Here is a 26,720-nt window from a genome sequence, read left to right on the forward strand (position 1 = left end):
ATCCCTACACAAAAGCGTTAATTGAAGATTGTACCAAACTTCGATATTAAATAATAATAGGCCTCGGGACCGTATGCCCGATGCGTTTACCTGTTTTTTTATAACTTAAATTTGGAACGCCCGAGCGACAGAGACGGAAGATTCGGAAAGTAGAATCTCTGTCATGTTATGAAAACGAGCGATGCCATACCGAGGGCGACGCCACCAACAATGCACGACTGTTACTGGTTCTATGAACCGGCTGAATTAAAACTACACGGGCTATTTGGGGTGCAATCTTAATGTGAGCCTCTTCGCTTCGGCCGGGTTCACCCGAGCGGAGTCGGTGTGGCAACCATGCGCAGCGCATTCCACACCAATCCCGACGAACTTCACGCCAGTTTGGTCCCGACCACCACCGACGACGGACTGCTGCCGCTCGCTCCGGCAAAACTATCGTACAATAAAACAGAAACAAACTCGAAGTGTGTTAAAAGATTCCGAATTCGAATCTTAATTAAATACAGTGTTTATTAGTGATGGGATGTGACCAGTGCATGGATTACGACGACGTACGATGACCGAAAGTTTAAGTTGGACGACCGAAAAAAGTTGTGGTCCTGTTGAGCACAAAAAATGCTCGTAGTGATGTGATGGCCTGATGGGATCGCAGTGTGGCCGAAATTGTGTAGTTAGTGATGTGAACTGTGATAAAAAATTTCGACAATCACGTAGATGATTGTCTGTGCGTGTGATATATTTAGTTTATTAGTTACCAAAGAATCCTGATGATCTTGTACATTAGCCTGTGTTTCATATTGATAGTTTTAGGTAAGTTTATTCATTACTAATAGTTATTGTTATGACTGCAAGTACAGCAACTGACACTTGCATTCATGAGTTATGTGCGGCTGTGATTAATTATTAATTTATGCGAGAGTACGTAATTGGCCTATTAAATCAACGGACGATGAATAATTGTTATTAGGGCTATTGATTTATGAAATAAAAGTAATATCTCTTTTTAAAAACGAAATTTTACAAAGAATATAAACGTAGTACTTCGTCAACTATGCGAATAAAATCAAGATTGATGCCGAATTAAAAGTAAATATAAAACCAATAGTAATTTTTAGCAATTTTTTTAAAGATAATAATACAAATTTACTTTAAAAAGATAGAAAACAATCCAAAACATATTTAACAAAACAAGAATTAATAGAGCAAGTTATACGAAAATCACTTTCGTCTAAATGCTATTACCACAAAAATAACTGTTCCCCCGACTGTTGAACTTACCATAAACTATCAGTTCTGCCCCTACACAAGTAATTCGACTTTATGGGCTCCGTCAAATCCATGTCAATTAGGACGGTATTAGATGTCAGGATGTCACGGACCACACGCATTCCAAATTTAAAATAGATGCACCAATCAACCACTCAAAAATACTTTAAAATGTAAGTCGTTAATTAGTGCTATTTTAAATTTTGAATTTAACCTGATTTGTGACAGAAATTTTAGGAGCGCATACTTAATATAATCATCACTTCGGCGAATTTCTGTAACGAGGAAAATGTAATTTCATTATAGAAATACGGAACATGGCTTTTTGTTCAGGAAAAAATGTTATAAAAACAGAGTTTAATTTTGACTTTATCATATTCTAAAATTAAATCGACACAAGGAAGCTTAAATCTTTTTATAAAAACACATTAACTGTTACCTTTCTATGATATTTAAATATTATATATCTATTAGGTACTTATTATTGCGAATTTTCTATCTAATTTAAAAAAAAAAATAGTCTTTGCCATGGTGTTATTATCGTGAGTTTTCCGGATTTAATTTTTTTTATTAGCCTAATTTAGTGTCCCACTCCCACTGCTGGGCAATATCGGGTAAAAAAATATTAAATGTGATTAAATTTGTTGCAGCAAAACAAAGAATTTTATACATATAAACTAAAATATAAAAAAAAGAACATCAATTTTATTTTCATAAAATAATTTGATTTGTTCCCTAGTTGGAAATAATTTTATTGTTATAACATAAACTTCTAAGTGTCTGAGGTTGAGTGTCTAACCAGGGTTTCTTAAAGTGGGGTCCACGGATCCCTAAGGGGTCCGGGGACCCCAATTTAAGAAACCCTGGTATAGGTTGAAAACACTGTAAAAACTAACAAATCCTGAATTTAGATGTAAAGTGTAATAACACTATTATTTCTTTATACTTTTCAACAAGTGCAAAAAATAGTTAAACGCATAAGAGAATAGAATACTCATGAATTAAAACTATGAAAACGGATTATATAATCTGTTTTCATAGTTTTATTTCATGAGTAACCATCACAGTAACCAAAGACAATAATATAATATAATACTCTTAATTGCACACCGCACGAAACGATACATTCTCAGAAAAAAAGAACAATTGATAAAACATAGAGGCAGACAACAGGCTGTCATCTCGCTTAAGAGTGATTTTCCAGACAACCTATATTGATAAGAGATATTTTTATAGTAATAAACATCACATATCAATGTTTGGCCGCCGGAGATCGTTCGTAATCGCATTCTCGTAAATTCACTATTTCCTTTAATTTACTGGACCGAAGCCAAAAATACGGAATTCCGAGACAACGCTATAAGTTTTAGCGGAACGTACAATTTATGAATTGCCCTAATGATAAATGTGGAGGAAACGTTTTTACATGATTTATTTTGCATGGCATTTGCATGGTATGCTGAAAGTCCAAACGGGAGCTCAGAAAATTCATAGTAGCCATTAGGAGTGTTGCAAGACGTTTTTATTTAAACGCGTGTGGAAAATTTTATTCTTATTGGCTTTTAAAAACAATTCAATAATATAAAACTAAACTAACTTGAATGCTTCATGAACGATAAAGATTGCCAATATTTTGACGCATATTTCACAATTAGATTTTTTATTTATATAATATATATTTTAATTAATTAATTTTTATTTCTCAAGTTAATATTAAACTAAACTCATCATTGCAGATTCACATACTTTTCTGGCGAATTTTGTCAAAATTTTTTTAGCTAGCTTTGTCAATTTTCTTAATGTCATTATTAAATTATTTTTAATCTTACGTCTTAACTAGATAAGTAAATTCTTTACAGATTAATATTAAAACTTCGGTAATAAGCTAGTTTAGAAGCAAAGCCAAACACGGCTACCTTTTCCACGGGAAAAATGCGAAAGCGCCTTTGCGAAAATGTCAGCTTATATTTTTCTTGAGTAAAATGAGGGTTATTATCTATAGTATTTTAAAATGGTTACACTTTACAAAGTAAAGTAAAAATATAACAAAACATTTAGAGATGAACAGATAGTTTATTTATCCTCTTGTCTGTGTATGATAAGGATCCTGACCGAATTTTTAGCCATATTTTTGCATTTATTTCGAAAACGATTTTTCCTGCTCTACTTATACAGCGTAACTGAAGTATGAACCCACGATTTTTGACACGAATTAATAAACTAGTGGATGTGAAATGACTCCTATTTAGTATGAAAACCAGTGTCGCTAAACTCACACATTCATAGCCACGTTAAAATACGTCACACACTTACAAAATTGCTCTGATTCGTAGCAACTTTCCATACCAAAAAGTTATTACCGGTGGACATTTCTCGAACGAATATCAACTGTAGGCTACATGAGTGACGGTTTAAATTATAATGTCAAAGCTATATGACATACGACTCTTTCATTATCTCATTCATCTCACAAAAGCTCGCTCAACGTTCACCTAATACAACTACTCAACACCAGATGGCGTTATTTTATATAATTTTAAAATCACTTACTTATTACAGGCGAAAAGGGCTAAAAAACCAGTATAAGTAAGGTCTAATTACGCATGGTTTGTTACGGATCTCACGGTCACGTTACACTGGTGTTTTCGAGACCTCTACACGCCTGCGAGTAGCTAACCGTTGGAACTTCTTTCCATTCGACGATATAGGGAGGGGACAGTGTAATCGGAGTGTTTTATCGATATTTGTGTGTTCAGTTAGGTATTGATATTTCATTACCGTATGTTTTAACACATTTAGATGATACTTTATTTATGATTATAATATAGGTAGTGATAATCGTGAATGTATGAAAAATAATATGTAGTACAGTACAACAAATATCTAACTAGAAATTTGTTTCTTATTAATTGACCAACTAGGTTATTAATGTGAACATTAAATATATCTTAAAGTCAAACAGATAAAATCATAGTTCTTTAAAGGTCTATTAACTCGGTATTGCTGTTATTTTGTGATCACAAATCTGCAATTACTTACATAGGTAAGTATTCGTCTTTAACAATATATTTACTTGTAGCAGCATTTAAGGCCAATCTAGACGGGACAACCTGATTAAATTGTCAAATTAATTGTATGGTGTGAAAGCATACATGAAACTGGCTCATCGATCCCACTTGATTTGATTGTAAGATTGTGACCTATCAAATCAGGAAGGGGGGCGGCAAAATTCCAATATTTCACGCTAGTTTGCGTGGTACGGAACACTTTTTATTAATTAAGTGAGCCCGAATGTCACTAATAATTACTAAATTAGTAACTAAGTTTTAGGCGTGTGGACGCTAGATGAGATGTATGGCAATTTTATCCCCAGAAATCTTTCTCTAAGAAATGCTCCTAGCAAATGGTGCTATATTTTTGCGGAAACTAATTTTCTTGCCCAGTAGCATTGACCCATTTATTTTTAATATCGGCATCTTGTGGTAACCTACAATAATTAATAATAAAGAAATAGAAAATATAAAACGTTTATTCATGGCACATTGCATGCATTGTACGCATAAGTGCATTAAGTACCTAGTCTAATTATATTAACGATGAAAATATGATGGGTGTAAAAAACAAAAACGTATGTAAAGGAATACGAAGGTTTGAAAGGTTGCCATGAAATGACCCCGACTTAACTTAGTGCTTGATGACCAGAGCTGCCATATTTACTAAGACATTGATTATCCCAAATAATAATTAGAAACGTGTCTAAAATAATAATTTATTACCGAACTACCAAACATCAAACTTGAAATATCGTAACTTTAACTTTATCGATATAAATATCGACATTGCGCAGCATCTGAGTAGCGAAGTTATTTGACATTTAGGATAGCGAATATTCCAGATAAACGTAAAGAATAGTGACAAAGGATTGTGAACTCTAAGTTCTAACTGATAAAATATAGATTTACTTAACGAACATTCGTAAATAATGCAATAGAAACAGATTTTTCGTATTTATCGGATTATATTTAAACAAATAACCACCGGTGATAGGAAATACCTCCACGTGAAAGATTTTTTTAAACCGCTGTGATTTCTGCAGCTTAATACTGCACAATACGGCATTTTAAATTTAATTATCAATTTTTGTTAGACGAGCGTACGTACGACGTGAATGTCATTCGAGCATGAAGTTTACACAACAACTGAGCATAGTCTGTGCATAAAGTGAGTCGGTCGCTACTAACTGTCGGATAGACGGGAACGCCCACTTGCCATCTCCATCCTACTCCGTGATTTTTGACCACCACATACAATATGTGAAAGATTATGCACGCATTAAAATAAAGATTTACTGCCTAATTCCTAAAATTTTCTCTATTTCGTTTCGGGGTCTCCTGTCACAAGTATTGCAATACTTACTAGGAGGTCCCAACCCTTTGTCAAATTGTAACACAATGATTGAGACCAATAAACGATTTTTCATTTTTTTTTTTTTTTTCATTTCTCTATTCCAAAAACTTTCAGTCTGCCCTTAACCGACTTAGAAATAGTATCGTGAAATATGTCAATCTTATTTAGATCGTAGGCGTATCTCGGGAAGCAAGGAATGGAGTGAACCCGACACCATAATTGGCAATATGGATACGATATGGAGAACTCAACCAGACCGTGCTATTTCGTTTACCAAAGTTTTAGATTTACGTAAAGTCGGAAGCTTTAATGACCTATAGTTGTAAGGTAAATACTGAATTGAAATTATCGAAGTGTAATATTTTACGTAAATTTTGGATAAATTAAAATCTGCCTATAAAAACGACGTCATATATTAGGGTTCCGTACCCAAAGGGTAAAAACGGGACCCTATTACTAAGACTCCGCTGTCCGTCTGTCCGTCCGTCTGTCACCAGCCTGTATCTCATGAATCGTGATAGCTAGACAGTTAAAATTTTCACAGATGATGTATTTCTGTTGCCGCTATAACAACAAATACTAAAAACAGAATAAAATAAATATTTAAATTGGGCTCCCATACAACAACTGTGATTTTTTTGCGTAATGGTACCCTTCGTGCGCGAGTCCGACTCGGCGACTCCGCGACTCGGTCGGTTTTTTTTAACTAACTTCAAGTCCGCTAATTAGCTTGCGTGGAATGATGATGATGATTATAAAAACTATCCTATGTCGTTTCCCGGGCCTCAAACTAAATTTCATCTATATAAATCGGCTAAGTAGCGGTTTAATTTAAGCGTGAAGAGGTAACAGACAGAGTTACGCATTCCCTAAATTGATACACATTATTTATTCTGACGTACAACATTTTATCTAAATTAAAAATTATTCAAAAAATAAGTTATACATGCGTTCAAAACAGAATTTCTCTTTTTAGTAAACTTACTGAATTTTGAGATTTTCTTACGTAAGTTATTGGATAAAATTTATGAGTTGCAATATTTCTAACGCATATCTTAAGTAAGCCTGACTTAAAGAGATTAGAATTTTATAAAAATTAGTTGTAATTTTATAATCTATTTAACTGTGACATTGATAAAAATTCGCTCGACATTATATAAAACCTCGCCTAACTTCTCCTTTAATCTCTTAAAAATGTGCTTTCGTATCATGTTAGCGCTTATCAAGTGAGTTTATATAACCTTTAAGCTTTAAAACAATTGTTTTATATTCACAAAAGCTTAATGCATAAAGTCAAAGCACTATCTTAATTTTATTATCGGGGCGTACTCCAAAACGAGTGAAATTATGATCGAGTCAAAAACCAGCGACGCAAAATATGTTATCTTGAACCGATAATAAATCAATGGAGAACATTTTTAAACCTTTTGGGCCGGGTTTGTGTTTAGAAAGTGCCCGCACCGAGGCTGGCAGTAGAAAACGTGACCGGTGCACACGATTTTGGAGCTTCTTATTCCTTTTTTTACCGTCTCATGTTTTTGTCAAAGTATTTTTAAATAGATATGCGGTTTTTGCTTTGCCTTTGAAAATGATCTGGCATTGTTCGTTTGTCAGTGGTTATGTATTCATTGCTACTTTTCTAAACCGAATTGTATCTTTCGTGAAACCGAATTGATTTCAAAACCCTTGAAACATAACTAACTTCGTTTTATTTTCACTAAATCATTTCAAATTTCATAATGCTTCACTGGTTCACTTTTAAACACTAAGCGCATTAAGTATTTTATGTAAGACGATTAACACGATTCAAAGACGTAACTTAGTTGCATTCACAGAACCGCTAGCGCCATCTGTCGGCGAGTAGCGAAACTTCCCGCCCGCCCGTAACAAACGCGTCATCAATGAACCTTTAAGAATACTTGACCTTTTTAGATGCTTTGCTTGATTGAGTCCTTTCAAATAAAATTCCCTTTAATATGCTTCTTGAAGTTTTCTGATCGTGATGGATTATTTCTCTTAAGTTGAAATCTTTTTATGATTTTGAGTTTCTTAAATGAATGCAAATGCCAATTCTTTGTCTGATATTGTTGTAGCATGAGTTATTAATTACTGCGAAACGATGTATTCAGACTTGAAGTTTTGTGGCAGCTTAAAGGAGTACAGTCGCCATCAGATATATCGGAGCGGCCAAGATGCTCACAAATATCTGAACACTATTGTCAAGGCGTTAAAGTCCGTTTTCAGATATTTTTGAGTACTTCAGCCACTCCGATGTATCCGATGGCGACTGACACGCAAAAAGCGTGACGACGGGGTGGGGGAGGGGGGCTTATATCCGTAAGCGATAGGTGACGGCGAGGGTGGGGGGGAGAAAAAAATACATTATGAAAAAGTCTATTAATTCATTAAGATTCCTGTCATTTTTTCCTACGTCTGGTAACCCTACTTAATTTATTTCGGATTTCCCAATCTGAATTTATCCCAAGGTTCTAAATTCAAAACTGCAAAAACGGCTGACTGATTACTTACCTTATATATTTATATCTATAGTTAGTGGGCCCCTTTAAATTGATATATTATTTAAGAAACAAACACTGGCCAAGTGCGAGTCGCACTCGTACACGAAGGGTTCCGTACCATTACGCAAATACGGCAAAAAAATCATGTTTGTTGTATGGGAGCCCCCCTTAAATATACATTTTATTCTGTTTTTAGTATTTGTTGTTATAGCGGCAACAGAAATACACCATCTGTGAAAATTTCAACTGTCTATGTTCGGTTACAACGGTTCATGAGATACAGCCTGGTGACAGACGAACAGCGGAGTCTTAGTAATAGGGTCCCGTTTTTACCCTTTGGGTACGGAACCCAAAAAGTAGGTACCGGTACCATTCATGTATTAAAGCCCAACTTGATTTTTTAACAAGTTTTTTTATCGCGCAGCGTATAAAGTCGTGCCATTAGGCAAAGTAATAAAAAACTACCAAATGAAAAACTCCAAAACAGTCGATTTGTGTAATAACCAATGCAACGCCAAAGTTTTTTTACTGTTACAAGCCACTAAATTGAATTAAAATGAATAACAACTACTTGCTCCGTCGTAAAAATTTAATTAGCACTGATGCCACTGATATTTCTCAGTTTTATATCGGCATGTTTTAAATTTTTTATGGCAATCGCTATATTTTTTACAGCCAATTTATCCGTGCATTCATTAACCTTATAACCGTTTGCGTTTACTAACGATTGAATTTTTACTATGGCTGAATTGTGTTGTTTTGTGACAAGTGAATTTAACTGTTGCATTGTTGCGCCACCTATTGGCGAGTAGCCAAAAACTATTCAACAATCGTTTGTTGACGTTTTAGTATTTATAAAATACAATTATATATACTAAGTGTATTGTTTAATCGACCTTCAATAATATATGTAAGTTACACTTTTGCGTTGTTATTGGTTAACCAACATTGTTACTCGTATAGTTCTGCGTTACGCATTTCCGAGAAGTTTACCTTCCCGTGATAGAAACCGTGTCTGTTTATTATTTAACGTTAACGAGCTGTTTACAGTTAAACCTAGTTGAGCCGTTAAACGTGGCTTGTTTAACCTAACCTTAAACGTAAACATTCAAATAAACATTGGTAAAATAAACCGACACTTACCGGCCTAGGCCGAAAAAACGCTTCCGCTCCGAAAATAGTTGGGTTTACTGTAGGGTTGGCTTTTACTTTTAATGATTTGTAATTTATTGTGTGTCTACACATACTAAGACATGTGTGTGAAATGAAATGTTAAAATACTACTAATAGGAATACTTACGAGTGAATTAATTAATAATATTTTAACTTTTATAGTATTAGTTACCATGGACATATTATAAGTATGTATTGTTCGAAAAATATGCTCTTGAACCACATTAAGGTCTAATTATTTTTCCGATTTATCGTAATCTTTCCTACAATTGATAAATAAAATACTTATTCTAAGAATGTGTCAGGAATAGTGAAAAATATGCCCTTGAACAAATGAAGATCTCATTATTCTCCAGATATATCGTAATCTTTCCTACAATTGATAAATAAAATACTTATTCTAAGAATGTGTCAGGAATAGTGAAAAATATGCCCTTGAACATATGAAGATCTCATTATTTTCCAGATGTATCGTAATCTTACCTACAATTGATAAATAAAATACTTATTCTAAGAATGTGTCAGGAATAGTTTTCAACTAAGTAAGTACTTATGTAGGCATTTTAGGCATATCATTATCTAGTAGCTACGAGACCGTTGATATTAATCTATACGTTTCAAAATCTATTGAATAAGTAAACGCTTTATTTATTATTTAAAATATTTAACATTCTTATATAAGTGTTAAAAGTTAAAAGACAGTATGATAGTACTAACTATACGTTAATTAGTACTTTCATACTGTCTTTTATCACTCTTTCATTTAATAAGTTAAACTTAGTCTTGCTTAAAGCGGCCTAAAATATATTTAATATTTCTCATATCATAGAGTAACTTATACTAGAGCGGTACTGTCATAGTAAATTTTGTAACCCCAGTAAATTCACTGCCATCTGTCGACACACTTTAAAACTAAAAATAAATATTTATAAAAATACGATAGAATGTATTTAAATATGGATAAATGATTTTTTTTATTTGCATTAATTATTTTTATGATTTTGACCCATGTTCTTTCACTGATATGCGTTAAAATTATAAATAACAAACGAAACCGTCCACGCCCTCTATACGAGTGTAGGCCAAAACTAGTGGCGCCCTCTGATCGAGAATCAAATTTTCGTGATTTTCGAGGCACGTTTTTTCCTTAGACTGTATCCATCTATTACGGAGTTATATCTATCTTTGCTCATATAGAAACGGAAACCATATCCAGTATATCCCTAACAATACGTCACCGGTACACCGGGCCCATTTATAACTCTTTAAAACCACTTTCCTGGCCCGCATGCCAAAATGTTTTTATTGCCTCTTCGAATGTTTATTGCAGTTTACGATCATTTTAACTGTTTCATACCGCTTTTAGTATGTTCTGTAACATGTTTTAAATCCCGTGAAGTTATCCCATATTTGAAGAGATATAAATTTATTTACTCTAAAATATAATACAATTTGCTTATAACTTGTGGGTTCATCGATATACATAATTACTAACAACGTTTTCAACTTGTTTTAGCAATTTATCATTTTTAATATCTTTTGAAATAAAAACTGTTCCAAATTTTATTTTCTTCGTAACGGGTAAATTCAACAGTTAAAAATCGGATTTTCCCGAAAAATGCGAGACACCTGGACAGTTGGTCACCCTACTTAACACTAACTGCCACTTTAAAAATGAATTTTGTTTCCGTTATCCTGATCCATTATGAACTTTCTACGTTCCGTTTCAAACAGTAAACATTCTAGTTATCTACCGCACTTAACCAAGCCCTTTCCTTAAAACGGCCTAACTTGTTCGAAAACCACTGTCTCTTAAGACCGTATGTGTGTGAGCAGGACTGAGCCATTAGCGCTATCTTCCCGACTCCCTCTATGGAGTGTGGAGTTTATTAACACTCAAACAATAATCTAGACTTAAGCTTAGGTTCTGGCTGGCAGTGCATAAAAGGCTTTTTAAGGAGACAATACTGCATTGTTCATATATGGTGTGAGAAGACTAGTAAGTAAGAAGATGCAATGTTAAGAGGAAAGAGGACCACTGCTTCTCCATGCAATTTAGTCCCCATTATCATCTTTGGATATTAAACATTATAGAAAGTATGTCAACGCAATTTGATGTACATATATTGCCATAGCTATGCTTCGTTGATTTTAATAGCAATACGCGTTGCGTAGCAATGGCGTTATTTTTTTTATGGCAATTTTTTAATTATTATAAATGAGCTTTCAAATAATAATAATTGTAATAATAATTTTATGTAATATGATCCTAAGCTGTTGATCGAAATAAATGAATTTATTCTTATTCTTATTTTTAAAAAAAGCAGATTTTGTTTTGCTCTAAACTCTTATAATAGTCAAGAATCAAACGAAGGGGCAAGTCTGTGGTAACCTACAATAAATTGTGAAAACTATTCTACACTACCGTCGCTACTCGACGTCAGATGGCGTTTGGTGTCATGTTACAGATATATTGTATTATGTTTACTGAGTAGGTAGTTATGTAGCTTTTTTGTTGCATATGTATTTAAAAAAAAACATAATACTAAGGAATATAATTTTATAAAACGTATTTTCCATTAAAACGGCAATAAAAATATTACTTTAATTTAAGTGCCAGTCTAAACATTCTAATAAACTACAATTCAAAACTTCTGTACTGTTTATTATTTTATATTTAATTCTGCTTTTTATATTGCTTTTTTTTCATCGTAATATGATTGTGTTGGACCTATGTTGTCTTGAATAAATGGATTAATTATTATTTATTAAACGGCTTCGCCTAAAGTTTACCAAACTTCTCACAATTGCGCCCTAAGTCTATAATACTTTTTGTTACATACCTCAGTAAAAGCCAAGCTTCAGCAAAAACGATTAAAGATAGAGGCAGACAGCGGGCAGGTATATACTAAGTACCTTTAAGTACCTACACCATTAAGTACCTATACATTACGTGCCCTTAAAAATAACCTTTTCCGTATATTCTTAAAGATAATTGTCATTCTTTCTCCGAGTGCCACTTAAGTTGCCCATTTAGAGAAAAGGGCCCCTTTATGTTTGACGAGAACCGTGTTTTGAGGTCGAAAAGTGCCCTGGCGTTATCGACCGCTTAACCGTTTCAACGCCGACGTCGCTTAAAGTTGACGACGGTTTTAGTCGTCAGTGTACAAGTTAGTGTTATTTTCCTACATGCTTTCGTTTACTACTTCCTTTTAGGGTCCGGTATCAAGAAGGTAAAAAATATTGTCCGACCGAAGTTTCGGCTTCGGCATAAAAAACATGTTTCGGCCGAAGGGTTGGGTTTCGGCCAAAAAGCTGCCGATACATGTTTTTTTTCATCTCAATTGGTTCAGCGGTTTAAGCGTGAAGAGGTAACATACAGATAGGTACTACTGTTACTATTCTAACATAAATAAATGCATGCTTTTTTTTTCTTTTCTACTAACAATAGAATATAAGTCACAAATGTAAACATTTAATTAAGTAAGAGTTCAGCGCGGCACGCCAACAAACTGGTTACTCCAGTTTGCCGCATTTATATGTAACTGTGTAAAAATGAATAAATGAAAAATGAATTTATAATATTAGTGGGGCTGGGGATATACAATGAGATAATACTTAATCATATAAACACCCTACTCATGCTCAGAATCCCATGGACATATGGACATGGACATCACCGTACCAACGTTTCGATTCTGAAAGAACTCGATATCAAAGAGAGATTATCCTCGACTGTGCAACTGCGAATCCTCAAATTCTTTGGACACATGCTCGTAACGTAACGAGGACTCCATGGAACGCTTGGTGATGCAAGGGAAAGTCGAGGGCAAAAGATCTCGTGGCCGCTCCCCAACACGATGGACAGACCTCATTAAGTCCATCACAGGAAATACAGTCAACGATTGCTCCCACTCCACCAAAAACAGAGCCACATGGCGACGGATAACAAGAGCTGCCGTGACGCAGAAATCGACCGTGACCCGTGACATGTCCACGACCACTCTATGTACGACTAAGAAGAAAAAACACCCTACTCTCTAAATCGATTTAGTTTCCAAGACATATGAATAAAACACACGAACCACGCCTCATAAGGACTCATAAATAGCTAAGCTCTGCCCTTGACCTTTCTCAATTCAAAAGGGCTTAAGCGCTACGAAATCCTTAAACTCATATATCTCTTATAAAGGATATGCGTCTCCGAAACCATTAAATATTTATAGGAAAGTTACAGACGAAAAAAAGTGGAAAACTGCCAATGTATTGCTATAGTTACATAGTCTAGTTCAGTTAGCCGCCATTTTAAATTAACATTGACGCCATTTTGAGCTCACATTGGATGCATGTGGATCCGTAGCCCGTTGCGGTGTCCGAGCGACATCGCTATATACGTGCATAGCGCTGTTTCGATCACTCATCGGAGTCATCGGAGCGGCGTGCGGATCCGCATTAGTGTGATAACCGCATGAGATTTGTAAGACTTTTTAACAGACCTATACATTCAAAATGTTGGAGAGGAATAAACAATTATTAATAGCTTGTTAGATTTAACAGACCTTACACTGAAAGAAATGTTTGCATAACGGTAACAATTGCGAACTATCTGTGTCACTTGTCACAAAATCGATTGTAGGATATTGAGCAAAATGTATTATTTGTGCCATTTTCAACCAAAAGGGTACTTATTGTCGCTTGTCAGTGAGGCGCTATTTCCATATAGCTTCAGTTAGGAATCAACCTTATCATCAAGCGACAATGTGGTACCTTTTGGTTGAAAACGTCACATTTTATTACTTAAGTCCAGTAAAATTTTCAGCTATAAGTTCGTCAGTCGCAGTTGGGTTAATTATTTTTGTCATTGTATGAACTAAGCCACATTTAATTAATTAATTAATTTAATTAATTTTAAAATGCGATATTATAGAATGTACGTACCTGACATGTAACTTGGTGTTATTAATAAATTATTTGTATTTGTATTTATTTCACCAAATACCCCTCTTATATTGGTGACTGAGCCTTTTCTATAACTCGCGCTAGTTATGTAAGCGAGTGGAATGTCACACTGGAATCTTTATAAGAATGTCTTGGTTCTTTATTGCTTGAGATTTTGCGTATGAAAGAACTTTAGTTTTTGTACGTTTTCTTTCTATTTCGCATTGAAATGCCTGAATCGTAGATTAATCCTTTGAACGCCAAAAACCTTTGATAGTGTGTCTGCATTAAAAACGTTTAAAAATAAAAATGAAAATGAAAAAGCGTTTATTGGTTACAATATTGTGTACAGCAAATTATGGTTTGAATCTCCAAGTAAGTAAAATTATACTTGTGGCAGGAGATCCCGCTCTTCCTGCGTTTATATCATTTTTTTTAACCTAGCGATCATTTAAAATATGTTTTGTGTAAACTTGATCATCGTCTCCGAAATAAAACTTACAAACAGAAAATTATCGATAGTTAACTTTATCGATATAGAAACTCCCTACCTGTCATAAAAAATTTCCCCGAAAATCTGATGTGTGCATATATGTATTATGTTTTGCCTACCTAAAATTATGTCGCAAAAATATCTATCCGCCAGCATCCTTGGTACAATGCCCAAAGGGCCTATTTTAGATTTAAGCTAGTTTTTAATTTCGTTTACGTAGTACCACTGTATATATCTTGTATGTAAATAAAGAGTATTAAAAAAAAATCTATGTGTAGGTATTTTGCTTGCCTAGAAAATGGGTCACTTTAACAAGTCCAATTAATAAAGTATCAGTAGCCAAATAAATAGGACACACATCGACTAGTAAAGTACAAAACATAACTCTTTTATCATCAGTCGGCAAACGACTGATTGAATAGGGGAGAAAAAAAACGGAACTCCTCGATTAATGTGGCCAGACTTGCAATTGACATAATTGAAAATGAATGGTGTCACCGTCCACCTTTGATCGTGTGTCTGCATTAAAAACGTTTATATCATTTTTTTTTTACCTAGCGATCATTTAAAATATGTTTTGTGTAAACTTGATCATCGTCTCCGAAATAAAACTTACAAACAAGTACCATTGAGAAAATTATCGATAGTTAACTTTATCGATATAGAAACTCCCTACCTGTCCCCCTTTACCCCGAAAATCTGATGTGTGCATATATGTATTATGTCTTGCCTACCTAAAATTATGTCGCAGTTATCTCTGTGCAGGTATTTTGCTTGCCTAAAAAAGTCACTTTAACAAGTCCAATTAATAAAGTATCAGTAACTTGACACTAAATAGGACACATCGACTAGTAAAGTACAAAACATAACTCTTTTATCATCAGTCGGCAAACGACTGATTGAATAGGGGAGAAAAAAAACGGAACTCCTCGATTAATGTGGCCAGACTTGCAATTGACATAATTGAAAATGAATGGTGGACGGTGAACTTTGCATTCTTCGTTGTAAAAAGCCCTTGGTATTCACTTGCTGCATTTAGTGTTATTTACAATTGGTATTCTTTTATGTGAACAGTCCAAATGCTAATTAATGTGTGTAATTCTTGATGGATAGTTTAATAGTATGATTTATAAGCTTGATAATTAGTGTTTAAGTTTAAGGCTGTAATATTTGCATGCCGTTATTCGGCTGAATGTCGTGACCTATAAAAAAACCGGCCAAGTTCCGTACTTTTTAGTATTTGTTGTTATAGCGGCAACAGAAATACATCATCTGTGAAAATTTCAACTGTCTAGCTATCACGGTTCATGTGATACAGTCTGGTGACAGACGGACAGCGGAGTCTTAGTAATAGGGTCCCGTTTTTACCCTTTGGGTATAGTATAGAACCCTTAAAACTATGTATCATCTGTTAACTACCATAATTCACGCAAATGAACGATATCTTATCTTAATTAGGGCTATCCAGCTAAGGCACAATTAAAAACAGTAATTATTTCAGTTTTTTTTTTTTAGTTTTAATTTTTAGTAATTAAAATTTTAGTAAATGTAATAACAATTAGAAATACATATAAAACTTAAAAAACTAAAAATAAATAAAACATCTTAAAATAAATACCTAAAAACTAATCCCCTGCGGCACGCGGCATGGTGAAATTAAATTAAATTCATAACTTTTTTGCAGTTTATCTGAAAAGTTAAAGCAGAGATTCTTATCCATATCCACCGATTTTTTTTCTGTAACAATCTCTAATTTCCAAGGACTTAAAATAATCTAACGTCGTTTTATTACTGAAACCACAAATCGAGGTATTGATGATTCACCGATGATTGCCGGTTGTATATTCCCAAAGCTTACCTGTCGTAGGCAAGTCGTCCGCCCTGACTAGAATAAAAAAAAAACAGTAGGTACAGTCATAAAGATGAGGAATAGAGTCGAGTCTTTTACAACATTGTACTATCACAATTATATTCCCTCATTCCTCATCTTTATGACTGTACCTACTGTTTTTTTATTCTAGTCAGGGCGGACACGCTATATATCAAAAATCATTTGCGTTTCTATGTGTGAACGGCACGTCTGTACACGCGTCATGCGTCATAGTGTAAGTTGCTTAAAAATAGTACTGAGCGGCCGGCAAACGGCCGTCAATCTGCTGTCGCGGGGCGAGGTAATTCGGGTCGGGGCGGGGCAGTGCGTGGCCGTTCTGTATGATAATACTGTTACTTATCCTGTGCTCTAGTCATGTGTTCTAGTAAACGTAAAACTGACTTGAATCCTTAATTATATATAACTTAGACTTGAGTTCTAATCGGGCCTCGAATTTAAAGAAACCATTTGTACCTAATCTATACTAGTTCATCTGAATTTTCGACTGTATGCATTCGGAATAACACAAATCGATGCTAACCGCAAATTTATACCTGAGTCATATTTACGGGCCTGCGAATTGAGTTTTTACCTGCTACCTACATTAGTAGGGTGTTACGGAGAAACGGGTTTCTAGCACAAAGGATGTTTCCGACAAAGTTTCATACTTGTACAGTAAGCGAGAACATGGAACTCTTTGTAAACCTAAGATACCTAGTTTTTAGGGTTCCGTACCCAAAGTGTAACAACTAGTGCCTACGCCAATTCTTGTGATTAGTTGCCAAGCGGACCCCAGGCTCCCATGAGCCGTGGCAAGATGCCGGGACAACGCGAGGAAGATGATGATGAAAGATGAATGATCATGATTTTAACATTGGTTAAAATATTGTCATGGGCAGGTTATATAGAAAAAACCGGCCAAGTACGAGTCGGACTCGCGCACCGAGGGTTCCGTACTTTTTAGTATTTGTTGTTATAGCGGCAACAGAAATACATCATCTGTGAAAATTTCAACTGTCTAGCTATCACGGTTCATGAGATACAGCCTGGTGACAGACAGACGGACAGCGGAGTCTTAGTAATAGGGTCCCGTTTTTACCCTTTAGGTACGGAACCATAAAAACATATTATTAATTATTAAATTATTTATTTCAAATCATTTTGATCCATATAGTCAGTAAGTACAACAGAACTTAAAATTAATTAAGGTTTTCCCAACATATTTAAGAAACACTCAAAGCCTTTCATTTCATTGAAAATTTCAATGTTTTTGCGCTCCAAAGCACAATCAAATTAAACAATACATACTCGTGTTACGAAATAGAATAATGAATAATAATGGAACATTCCTAATTACAGATCCACGTGGATTGAAATGGAATCTCATCTTATTTCTGCCTTGAAGCGTGATTCCATTAGCTAAAATGTATCGGCATCGCTTACGACATATTCCAAACGATTTTCAAGAATGGTGATGCTTAGGTGAACCAGAAATGCGAAAACATCACTTGTATTAGGCGGTCTACACAAACTACACATGGATGTGGCCTCCGGTGTGCGAGCGAGACATCGCTAAACGTCGTGCAGTGCTGTCTTTATCACTGATAGCAGTATGATGTCGTATAATAATTAGTAGGTATATAGGGTTGTCATATGAAAAAATTTAATATCGGACATCGCACTAAAAATCCAGACATTTTCTGGACGGAAGTTTTTAGCCCTAATTCGCCGCCGCCGCCATTCTGTAACTATACTACAGCATATCCTTCCCTTTCTTCTGCCTAAGTGTACACTTAGCTAGAGATTTCTAAAAAACCCTGACACTTGCCAAGTCCCCCCCGAATAATGCTGACAAAAAAATCCTGACGTATGGCAGCCCTATTGAATACCAAAGCCACAGACAGATTCGTAGGTATATAGGGTTGTCATATGGAAAAATTTAATATCGGACATCGCACTAAAAATCCAGACTTTTCTGGACGGAAGTTTTTAGCCCTTATTCGCCGCCGCCGCCATTCTGTTACTATACAGCATAACCTTCCCTTTCTTCTGCCTAAGTGTACACTTAGCTAGAGATTTCTAAACAACCCTGACACTTGCCAAGTCCCCCCCCGAATAATGCTGACAAAAAAATCCTGACGTATGGCAGCCCTATTGAATACCAAAGCCACAGACAGACTTTACGTCTTGGCCACGACATTGCGCGACTGGCTTCGGCTTAAGGAAACAACCATAAGTTGGAGCGAGACACAGCGATCGGATTTTTCGATCCAACTTATGGTTTTCGCCTTAAATGTCGTGGCCAGGACGCTAGGGTTGATAACTTAGCGCGTAGCGTTTACTAAATATTAAATTCGTCTTACAGGTCTTACTGAACCTTTGTAGGTACATCATTTTACACTGGTTTTTTCGTGAACAATTCGCCCAAGCTCTCGAAACCGATGAAATAATACGAGAGCAACAGACATTAGACACCTCCATTGTTACTCGCTGCCTTTGTAATAAAACCTTCTCGGAATGGAATCCTGTAGTGCAGGTATTCGCAGTTACATAGACATATAATAAGATCACGCAACTCTTTGCGTGCTTACCATAACTATCTCAATCGAGTCTACCCAAGACCGTAACTCCGTATAAGATGAATACAGTGTAAGGAAAAAACTTGCCTGGGAAATCTAGAAAAAATCTTGAATAGATGGCGCCTACACCTTTGGCCTATTCTCGGTTAGATGGCGTTGACGACCCCGTTTGATATTTAACAATTTTAACACATATCAGTGAAAGAACATGGGTCAAAATTATATATGTAACAATTATAAATAGCATAATTCAGCGGTTCTCAAACTTTTTTGGCGGCGGAACCCTTTTGGAAAGCAAAATATTTGACGGAGCCCCAAATTATTACAAGTATTCTCGCGGAGCCCCGACAGTGGCTCTGCGGAGCCCCAGGGGTCCGCGGAGCATACTTTGAGAATGGCTGGCATAGTTATATTCAATAACAATCCTTTGGTTTCATAAGTAATAGTTATAAGTTTTTAAGGCGTTTTTCAATAATAAAGTCACGTCAAGATCGTGTAGTATTTTTTTCTAAAAACAGGTATAGTTCACTCCAGGGAGGGAGTTTATTGGTTGCACTCCAGTAGATAAAATGCACCTTTTTTATGCCCGTGCCCGGCGTCAGTCACGTTTTATCGAATTATTAATTAAATTCCGTCGGTCAGCACTTTTTCGTTAATTTAATTATGCCGCTAGTTTTTTGTGAACTAACTTCAGTTCTACAACGTTCCCACGTTGGTTATATTCAATTTAACTTACAAATTATTAGTAATTAATGTTTATTGAAGGCGATAGTTATAAATTACATTTACAGTCGGGTCTATCGCGATTATTTTGTTATCTTTATTTACTGACGTTTCGACACAGGTTTCACTGGTCGTAACAAATTCGCGATATACCCGATTGTAAATGTGATATAATATGTGTTCAAAACGCGAAAGTTTTAAAATCGATAGTTATATTTAGAGATGGGCCGATAGAGTTTGCCGTATACGAATTTTAGGCCGAATATTCGGTTAAGATCTTACCGAACCGAACCTACGGCCGAATTATTCGGTTCATCTGTATCATTCTAATAAACCAAAACGCTTCAATTACATTATAACTAAAGATGAATCACTTCTTCATTTCCTAGGCAATTCCAGGCCCACTGTCTATCAGTCCGCAGTCAGTTAGAACAAAAATTTGACAGTTTCGAACAACTGACAGGCCGATATCGTCTGGCGGACTGATAGTCAGTGGGCCCCTATATATCCAAAGAAGTCAAAAGGCAAACGAATCTTGATGATCATACAATTTACAGTGTTGCAACAAGAAAACATGATTAAAAATAATTACCGAATATTCGGCACTTTAATCGAATATTTCGGCCGAATACGAACATTGGAAAACTTGCCGAATACCGAATAATTACCGAATATTCGGCCCATCTCTAGTTATAATTGCAGTGCACGAGCCAGAAATCCACTTTTTTCGATTTTTACAACTAACGCTGAATCTAGTTTTTAATTATTATTATTATCAACTGTATGCTGAAATATTTAAAAAACCGGAAAAAGTTTAATGTTTAATTAACTATTTATATTTGAATTTAAGATAACTCTTATCCAAGGTCAATTGACTGTAGATAAACAATAACGGACTAATGACTTCTCTTTAAAAATAAATTAAAAACGTGTAAATTTATAACATATTTAAATTATGAAACGCATTTTTTATTAGTTACTTAACGAGTTTATGATTTTAAATTGCGTTAGATAATTTTAAGATAATATATATAGTTTCTGGTTAGTATAATAATTACAACAAAATAACATAATCCCTAAAACTTTTTTTTATATTTAGACACGGCTTTAGTACAGTCGTCATCAGATATATCACAGCGGGCAAGGTGTTCACAAATATCTAAACATAACCTCTGTTATCACGACGTTAAAGTGTATGTTCAGATATTTTTTTAGACATTTTGTAGGTTTTTTCTACATAAAACAGTCAATTTCGTACCTTGTCACAGGGACAATAGTATGAAGGGATAGCGACTTTCAAATTGATTCTCACTGTGATAAAGTACGAAATGGTGCTGAAATTAAATTCATTGACTATATGAGAAAACAATGATATAGAACTAATCCTCTATTTGAAACGCAAAGCGACGCATATAATGCAATAAAAGCATATAAAAGTTTCTGGGTCAAACTATGAACAGACAGAGATATACTATCGACCATGCCTGGAGATAAAAGGATATAAACATACAGGTGACGCAATATATTACTTGCTGGTTTTACCGTCACAAGTGGTTTTATACAATGACCCCGGCAAATATGAGTACGTTTATCGTATCATAATATTGAAATTATTACCAAATCATTATTGAAAATAATAAAGTTACATTTCTAGAAACGAATGAAACAGTGCCAACACTATCAACAGTTTCAAATTTAGAACAAAACCGTTGAAATTCCATCGAAGTCCGAATTGGATATCGGCGTGGGAAGCGCAAACAAGCATTGTAATTCGCACTAACTACAATCTAAAATTCCAACCAACCTGCAAACACGACCTTATTTGTTAGTAAACAGAGATCCAATTTAATTGTTTCGGTGCAGTCAGATATGACGTTGCGATCGTTATTTTCTGAAATTGCTGTTTGATGAAATAAGATACTGGTCGGTGATAATTGTTCCTAGTAGGTAATTTGAATTTAGAACCAGTATTCTGATAGGACACGCGTGCTAGTCGAACTCTTGACCTATCCAGCTTATCTTGACCTCAAGATCTGTAGGAACTATTCGTTATAGTGAATTATTTTTATAATGATGGTTCCCTCTACCGATTAACTTGCCCGCGCTTGCCAAGCGGTTGTAATAACAAGATAGCACAGTTTGTTTACACTATGCTTGGCAAAGGTATGTTTACGGTTTTCAAGGGCCTGACACTCTTTGATAGAGAAAGATAGTCTTATTGAGATTCCTATAAGAGGAAAGAGAAAATAGTGCCATGCTTTGTCCTTATCACCGACCGGGTTTTTTTTCATGGTCGGGTACTGGCAACATAGGTAGGAGGCGATGGCGAAATACCGAAATTTATAAGAGTGAAAGAGAAAAAAGATTTAACTGCCATACATTAACCTGTCAATACATGAATATGTACGTCTTTCTCTTACCCCTGGTCGCTCGGTTTCATGTATATAACTACTATACTATGTCTATGACGGTTTTATATCTTACTGCATTGTAATACGGTCAAGTGTTGAAATTTTTTTGGCATTGTGGTGTACTAGTTTTGTTTATTGTTTTTAGAAGTCTGAAAATATTTACTACGAAGTTTTGGTTAAAGTTCTTACAACTGGATTCTCTTGTTTGATGCCTTCCGGTTCAGTAAATCATTAAAATTATTTTTCACTTCTAATGTTCGTAAAGTTCGACTTTAATTCATGCGTAGACGATGTAAAATCGCTTTATAAGCTCTAGTGCATAAAGTAAAATCATCTATTACGACCCTTATTGACTGCTCCCTTACAAAGTTTCAGCCCTGCCGGCGCGCCCCCGACCGGCGCGCTCCCAACCGGCGTAGGTTTCGATTATATTGAAAAGTCTTAACTAATTTTTTCATTATTAATGTATGTTTGTCTGTTTGTTACAGCGGACCCGTTGCCAGGCAAGCACGTGCCGCTGGAGAGCTATGAGAGCGAACTTGAGCGCGAGCACGCGCTCCCCACATCCGTGCCAAATGCGGACATACTCAAGACCAACAGCAACCCCACCTATCACAAGCCTAGGTAAGTCGAAATCACGGTAAACGTACCCTAAAACCCCAACAACTTGCTGCCCATTTCCAACTTTGATGTAGTTAAGACCATTAACAACCCCAAGTGGGTAAGCCTAGGTAAGTCGAAATCACGGTAAACGTACCCTAAAAACCCCAACAACTTGCTGCCCATTTCCAACCATGACGTAGTTAAGACCATTAACAACCCCAAGTGGGTAAGCCTAGGTAAGTCGAAATCACGGTAAACGTACCCTAAAAATAGTTTGGGAACAACTTGCTGCTCATTCCAACGTTAACGTAGTTAAGACAAATAGCAGCCCCACCTATCACAAGCCTAGGTGAGTACATTACGTTATCCTACCAAAAAACAATTTGGGAACAACTTACTGCACATTCCAACGTTGACGTAGTTATGACCATTAACAACTCCAAGTGAGTAAGCCTAGGTAAGTCGAAATCACGGTAAACGTACCCTAAAAATAGTTTGGGTACAACTTGCTGCTCATTCCAACGTTAACGTAGTTAAGACAAATAGCAGCCCCACCTATCACAAGCCTAGGTGAGTACATTACGTTATCCTACCAAAAAACAATTTGGGAACAACTTACTGCACATTCCAACGTTGACGTAGTTATGACCATTAACAACTCCAAGTGAGTAAGCCTAGGTAAGTCGAAATCACGGTAAACGTACCCTAAAAATAGTTTGGGTACAACTTGCTGCCCATTTCCAACGTTGACGTAGTTAAGACCATTTTAGCAACCCACCTATCACAAGTGCATCAAACAAAAATTACGCTATGTTTTATTTCGCTCTTCTGTGAATCATGCTATGTGGAGATGGCCCAAACGTATTCTCACCCGGCATATTGTTTACTTGTACATATATCTTCGAACCGCGTTCAATCAAGTTGTTCTTAGCTATATACTTAACTATGTCTCCACATCTGTTCTTGTCATGTAATACAAATTTCAAAAGGCATAATTACGAGTATACCAAACAAGCATAATAACTAAAAGCCACTTAATAAAAGCATATTGACTTTACAAACCAGGTCAATCAATAACCATTAAATACTTGTGCAATAATGGCGATACAAAACCGCCAATTAAATGTAATACTAATAAATTATTTATTGTACCTTTGTCTTGATGACAATTCTGACAAATTGCGGTTAGAAACGTTTTGATTAATTAATTGCGATCAAAATATTTAGTTATGAATTTGACATTGTAATTACTGTTATTTATCTTATCTACTTTATGTTTGTTAAGTGTATCTCCTAAAATTTATTATTAATAAGAGCGAGCTAAAATAATAACCAAAACAGTACTTACCTAAACATAAATTCAACTTATATTTATTACTTTTATTCGTTTCATAGCGACCAAACCAAAATTTAAAGTTATCATTTGTAAAATTTTGATGTTAATGTTAAATAAATGATAACTTTAAATTTTGGTGTGGCGTTTTGTTAGCAGAGAAGGACGAATACGTGGTTTTTTTTAAACAAAATGATCTCGTGCACTGTTAACGTTTTTCAGACTTTAAACTATATCTAACGCATACTAATTCCTTCACATGAAAAAAGCTTTATAATTTTATGGTATTTCAGATATGAAGGCACAATATCGCTTTTATATTTACCTAACAATACAAAATATATTTTTAGATATTTCTATGTCTATATTTAACATTTATTACCTTGAAGCCAGAAAAGGCGCAATATTACGAGATACAAAAACATGTTGTAGTTATACCCAATAAATCCTGACGTAGCGTAGGCGTTAACATGTAAACATATTCTTATTAAATTATTACCTAGCTAATAAAAAACGACCGAAATGTCTTTGAGATTTCTCAAAAGTTGTCTTTTTTATTTCAATAGATTACAAACAGAGACATTTAAATAACAAAGACTTGTTACGAAGCAAAAACCACTGTTGGAGCATTCCGCGAAACTGAATATTTGCAGGAGTTTCTTTTTCTGTGGGCCACGGCCAGAAAAATAATCATCAGCTTAAAACGCCGAAAAAGAAAATCTAATTCACAAAAATGCGTTTGTACAGGACAACTCGTGGAATGCTCCTGTTAATATGCAGGCAGTGTCGCGTTCAGGGGGCCTAGACAAAATGACAATCGTACATCGACAAACATCAAAAGCGTAAAAATAATTTGAAAAAAAAAACCCTTGTTGTGGCAATAAATAATTTATCTATCTATCTATCTAAAAGAAAAGAAAAAATGTAACGGGATGACAGAAGCTACGAAAAGTCACGTCACTATTTCCATACATTATTGAAATTGCATTTGGCATTTTCTATCAATGTTTGTCATCTTGGCTAGGCCCCCATTACGGATCAAACGCAAGCCAACAATAAAGGACTAAGAAAAAAACCGGACAAGTGCGACTTGGACTCGCCCATCGAGGGTTCCGTACTTTTTAGCATTTGTTGTTATAGCGGCAACAGAAGTACATTATCTGTGAAAATTTCAACTGTCTAGCTATCACGGTTCATGAGATGCCTGGTGACAGACAGACAGACAGACAGACAGAGGGACAGAGGAGTCTTAGTAATAGGGTCCCGTTTTTACCCAAAGTTTTTACCTAAAAACTACCGATTTGACCCGTCTCAGCGAAAATTAAAAATTGCAGAGAAATTATTCTGTAAATATATACTAGCAACCTCTCATAGCGTAGAAAAAAAAGGATACACTATACACTGGAAATATTCACCGCGATTTGGCAAGTTTAGTTAGTACCCACCTATAACGGTGTAGTGTTCCAGAGCCGTTAGATAAACACTCGTGCGAGCGGTGAATTATACACAAAAAATTGTATAATTTGTGTCAAGTAGTGATATACTGTCTTTTTTTTATTAGTCTCCGTAACAGCGAAATCCCGCATAGATAATAAGCTTGCGCTATCGAGATTTTAAGATAACCGTCTGGTTTCACACAATATAAAATTAAGTGTAGATCTGCGCTTGATCATTAACCACCCACGGGTGCGTGTTTTGTTAAATCGGGTAATAAAATTGTTAAGAAATTATTATAATAAAATTAATAAGCATTAATTTAAGTATAGCACAATTAGCGAACCCGTTTAATCACTGCATAGTATAAAACAAAGTCGCTTTCCGCTGTCTGTCTGCCCTATGTTTGCTTAGATCTTTTAAACTACGCAACGGATTTTGATGCGGTTTTCACCTATCAATAGAGTAATTCTTGAGGAAGGTTTTAGTGTATAATTTGTAAAGGTTTAACCCGTGCGAAGCCAGGGCGGGTCGCTAGTACGAAATAAAACTATGAAATCGGATTATATCGCGTATCACTAGACTTATATTGACCGGGATATAGACCGTGATTACGTGGTGATTACCTTTTGTATTATTTGTGAGCTCCCAGTCACCCGTGAACATGATGCATGTAACTGCGTCGAAATATCGGGAGCTCACAAATAATACAAAAGGTAATCACGGTCTATATCCCGGTCAATATAAGTATAGTGAAACTAACCGTGAATCATTCAAAACTCTAATTATATCGCGTATATCAAAGATAGATATAACTCCGTAATAGATGGATACAGTCTAAGAAAAAAACGTGCCTCGAAAATCAAGAAAATTTGATTCTCGTTCAGAGGGCGCTACTAGCTTTGGCCTACTGTAGTATAGATGGCGTTGACGGTTTCGTTTGTTATTTAACAATTTTAACGCATATCAGT

The 26,720-nt window shown here is 35.3% G+C and overlaps 1 protein-coding gene across 1 annotated transcript in view; it reads left to right on the forward strand.

The window, feature by feature from the left end:
* The first annotated feature begins 204 nt into the window (after nt 1-204).
* LOC134751393 (uncharacterized) overlaps nt 205-26,720 on the forward strand; it is a 48,474-nt gene continuing 21,958 nt past the window's right edge. Inside the window, exons 1-2 of the mRNA XM_063686777.1 lie at nt 205-810; nt 22,868-23,003. Of these exons, the coding sequence (XP_063542847.1) occupies nt 768-810; nt 22,868-23,003 (179 nt within the window). The 5' untranslated portion in view covers nt 205-767. The remainder of the gene's footprint in view (nt 811-22,867; nt 23,004-26,720) is intronic.

This window comes from Cydia strobilella, chromosome 22, assembly GCF_947568885.1.
Source record: "Cydia strobilella chromosome 22, ilCydStro3.1, whole genome shotgun sequence".
Lineage (NCBI taxonomy): Eukaryota > Metazoa > Arthropoda > Insecta > Lepidoptera > Tortricidae > Cydia > Cydia strobilella.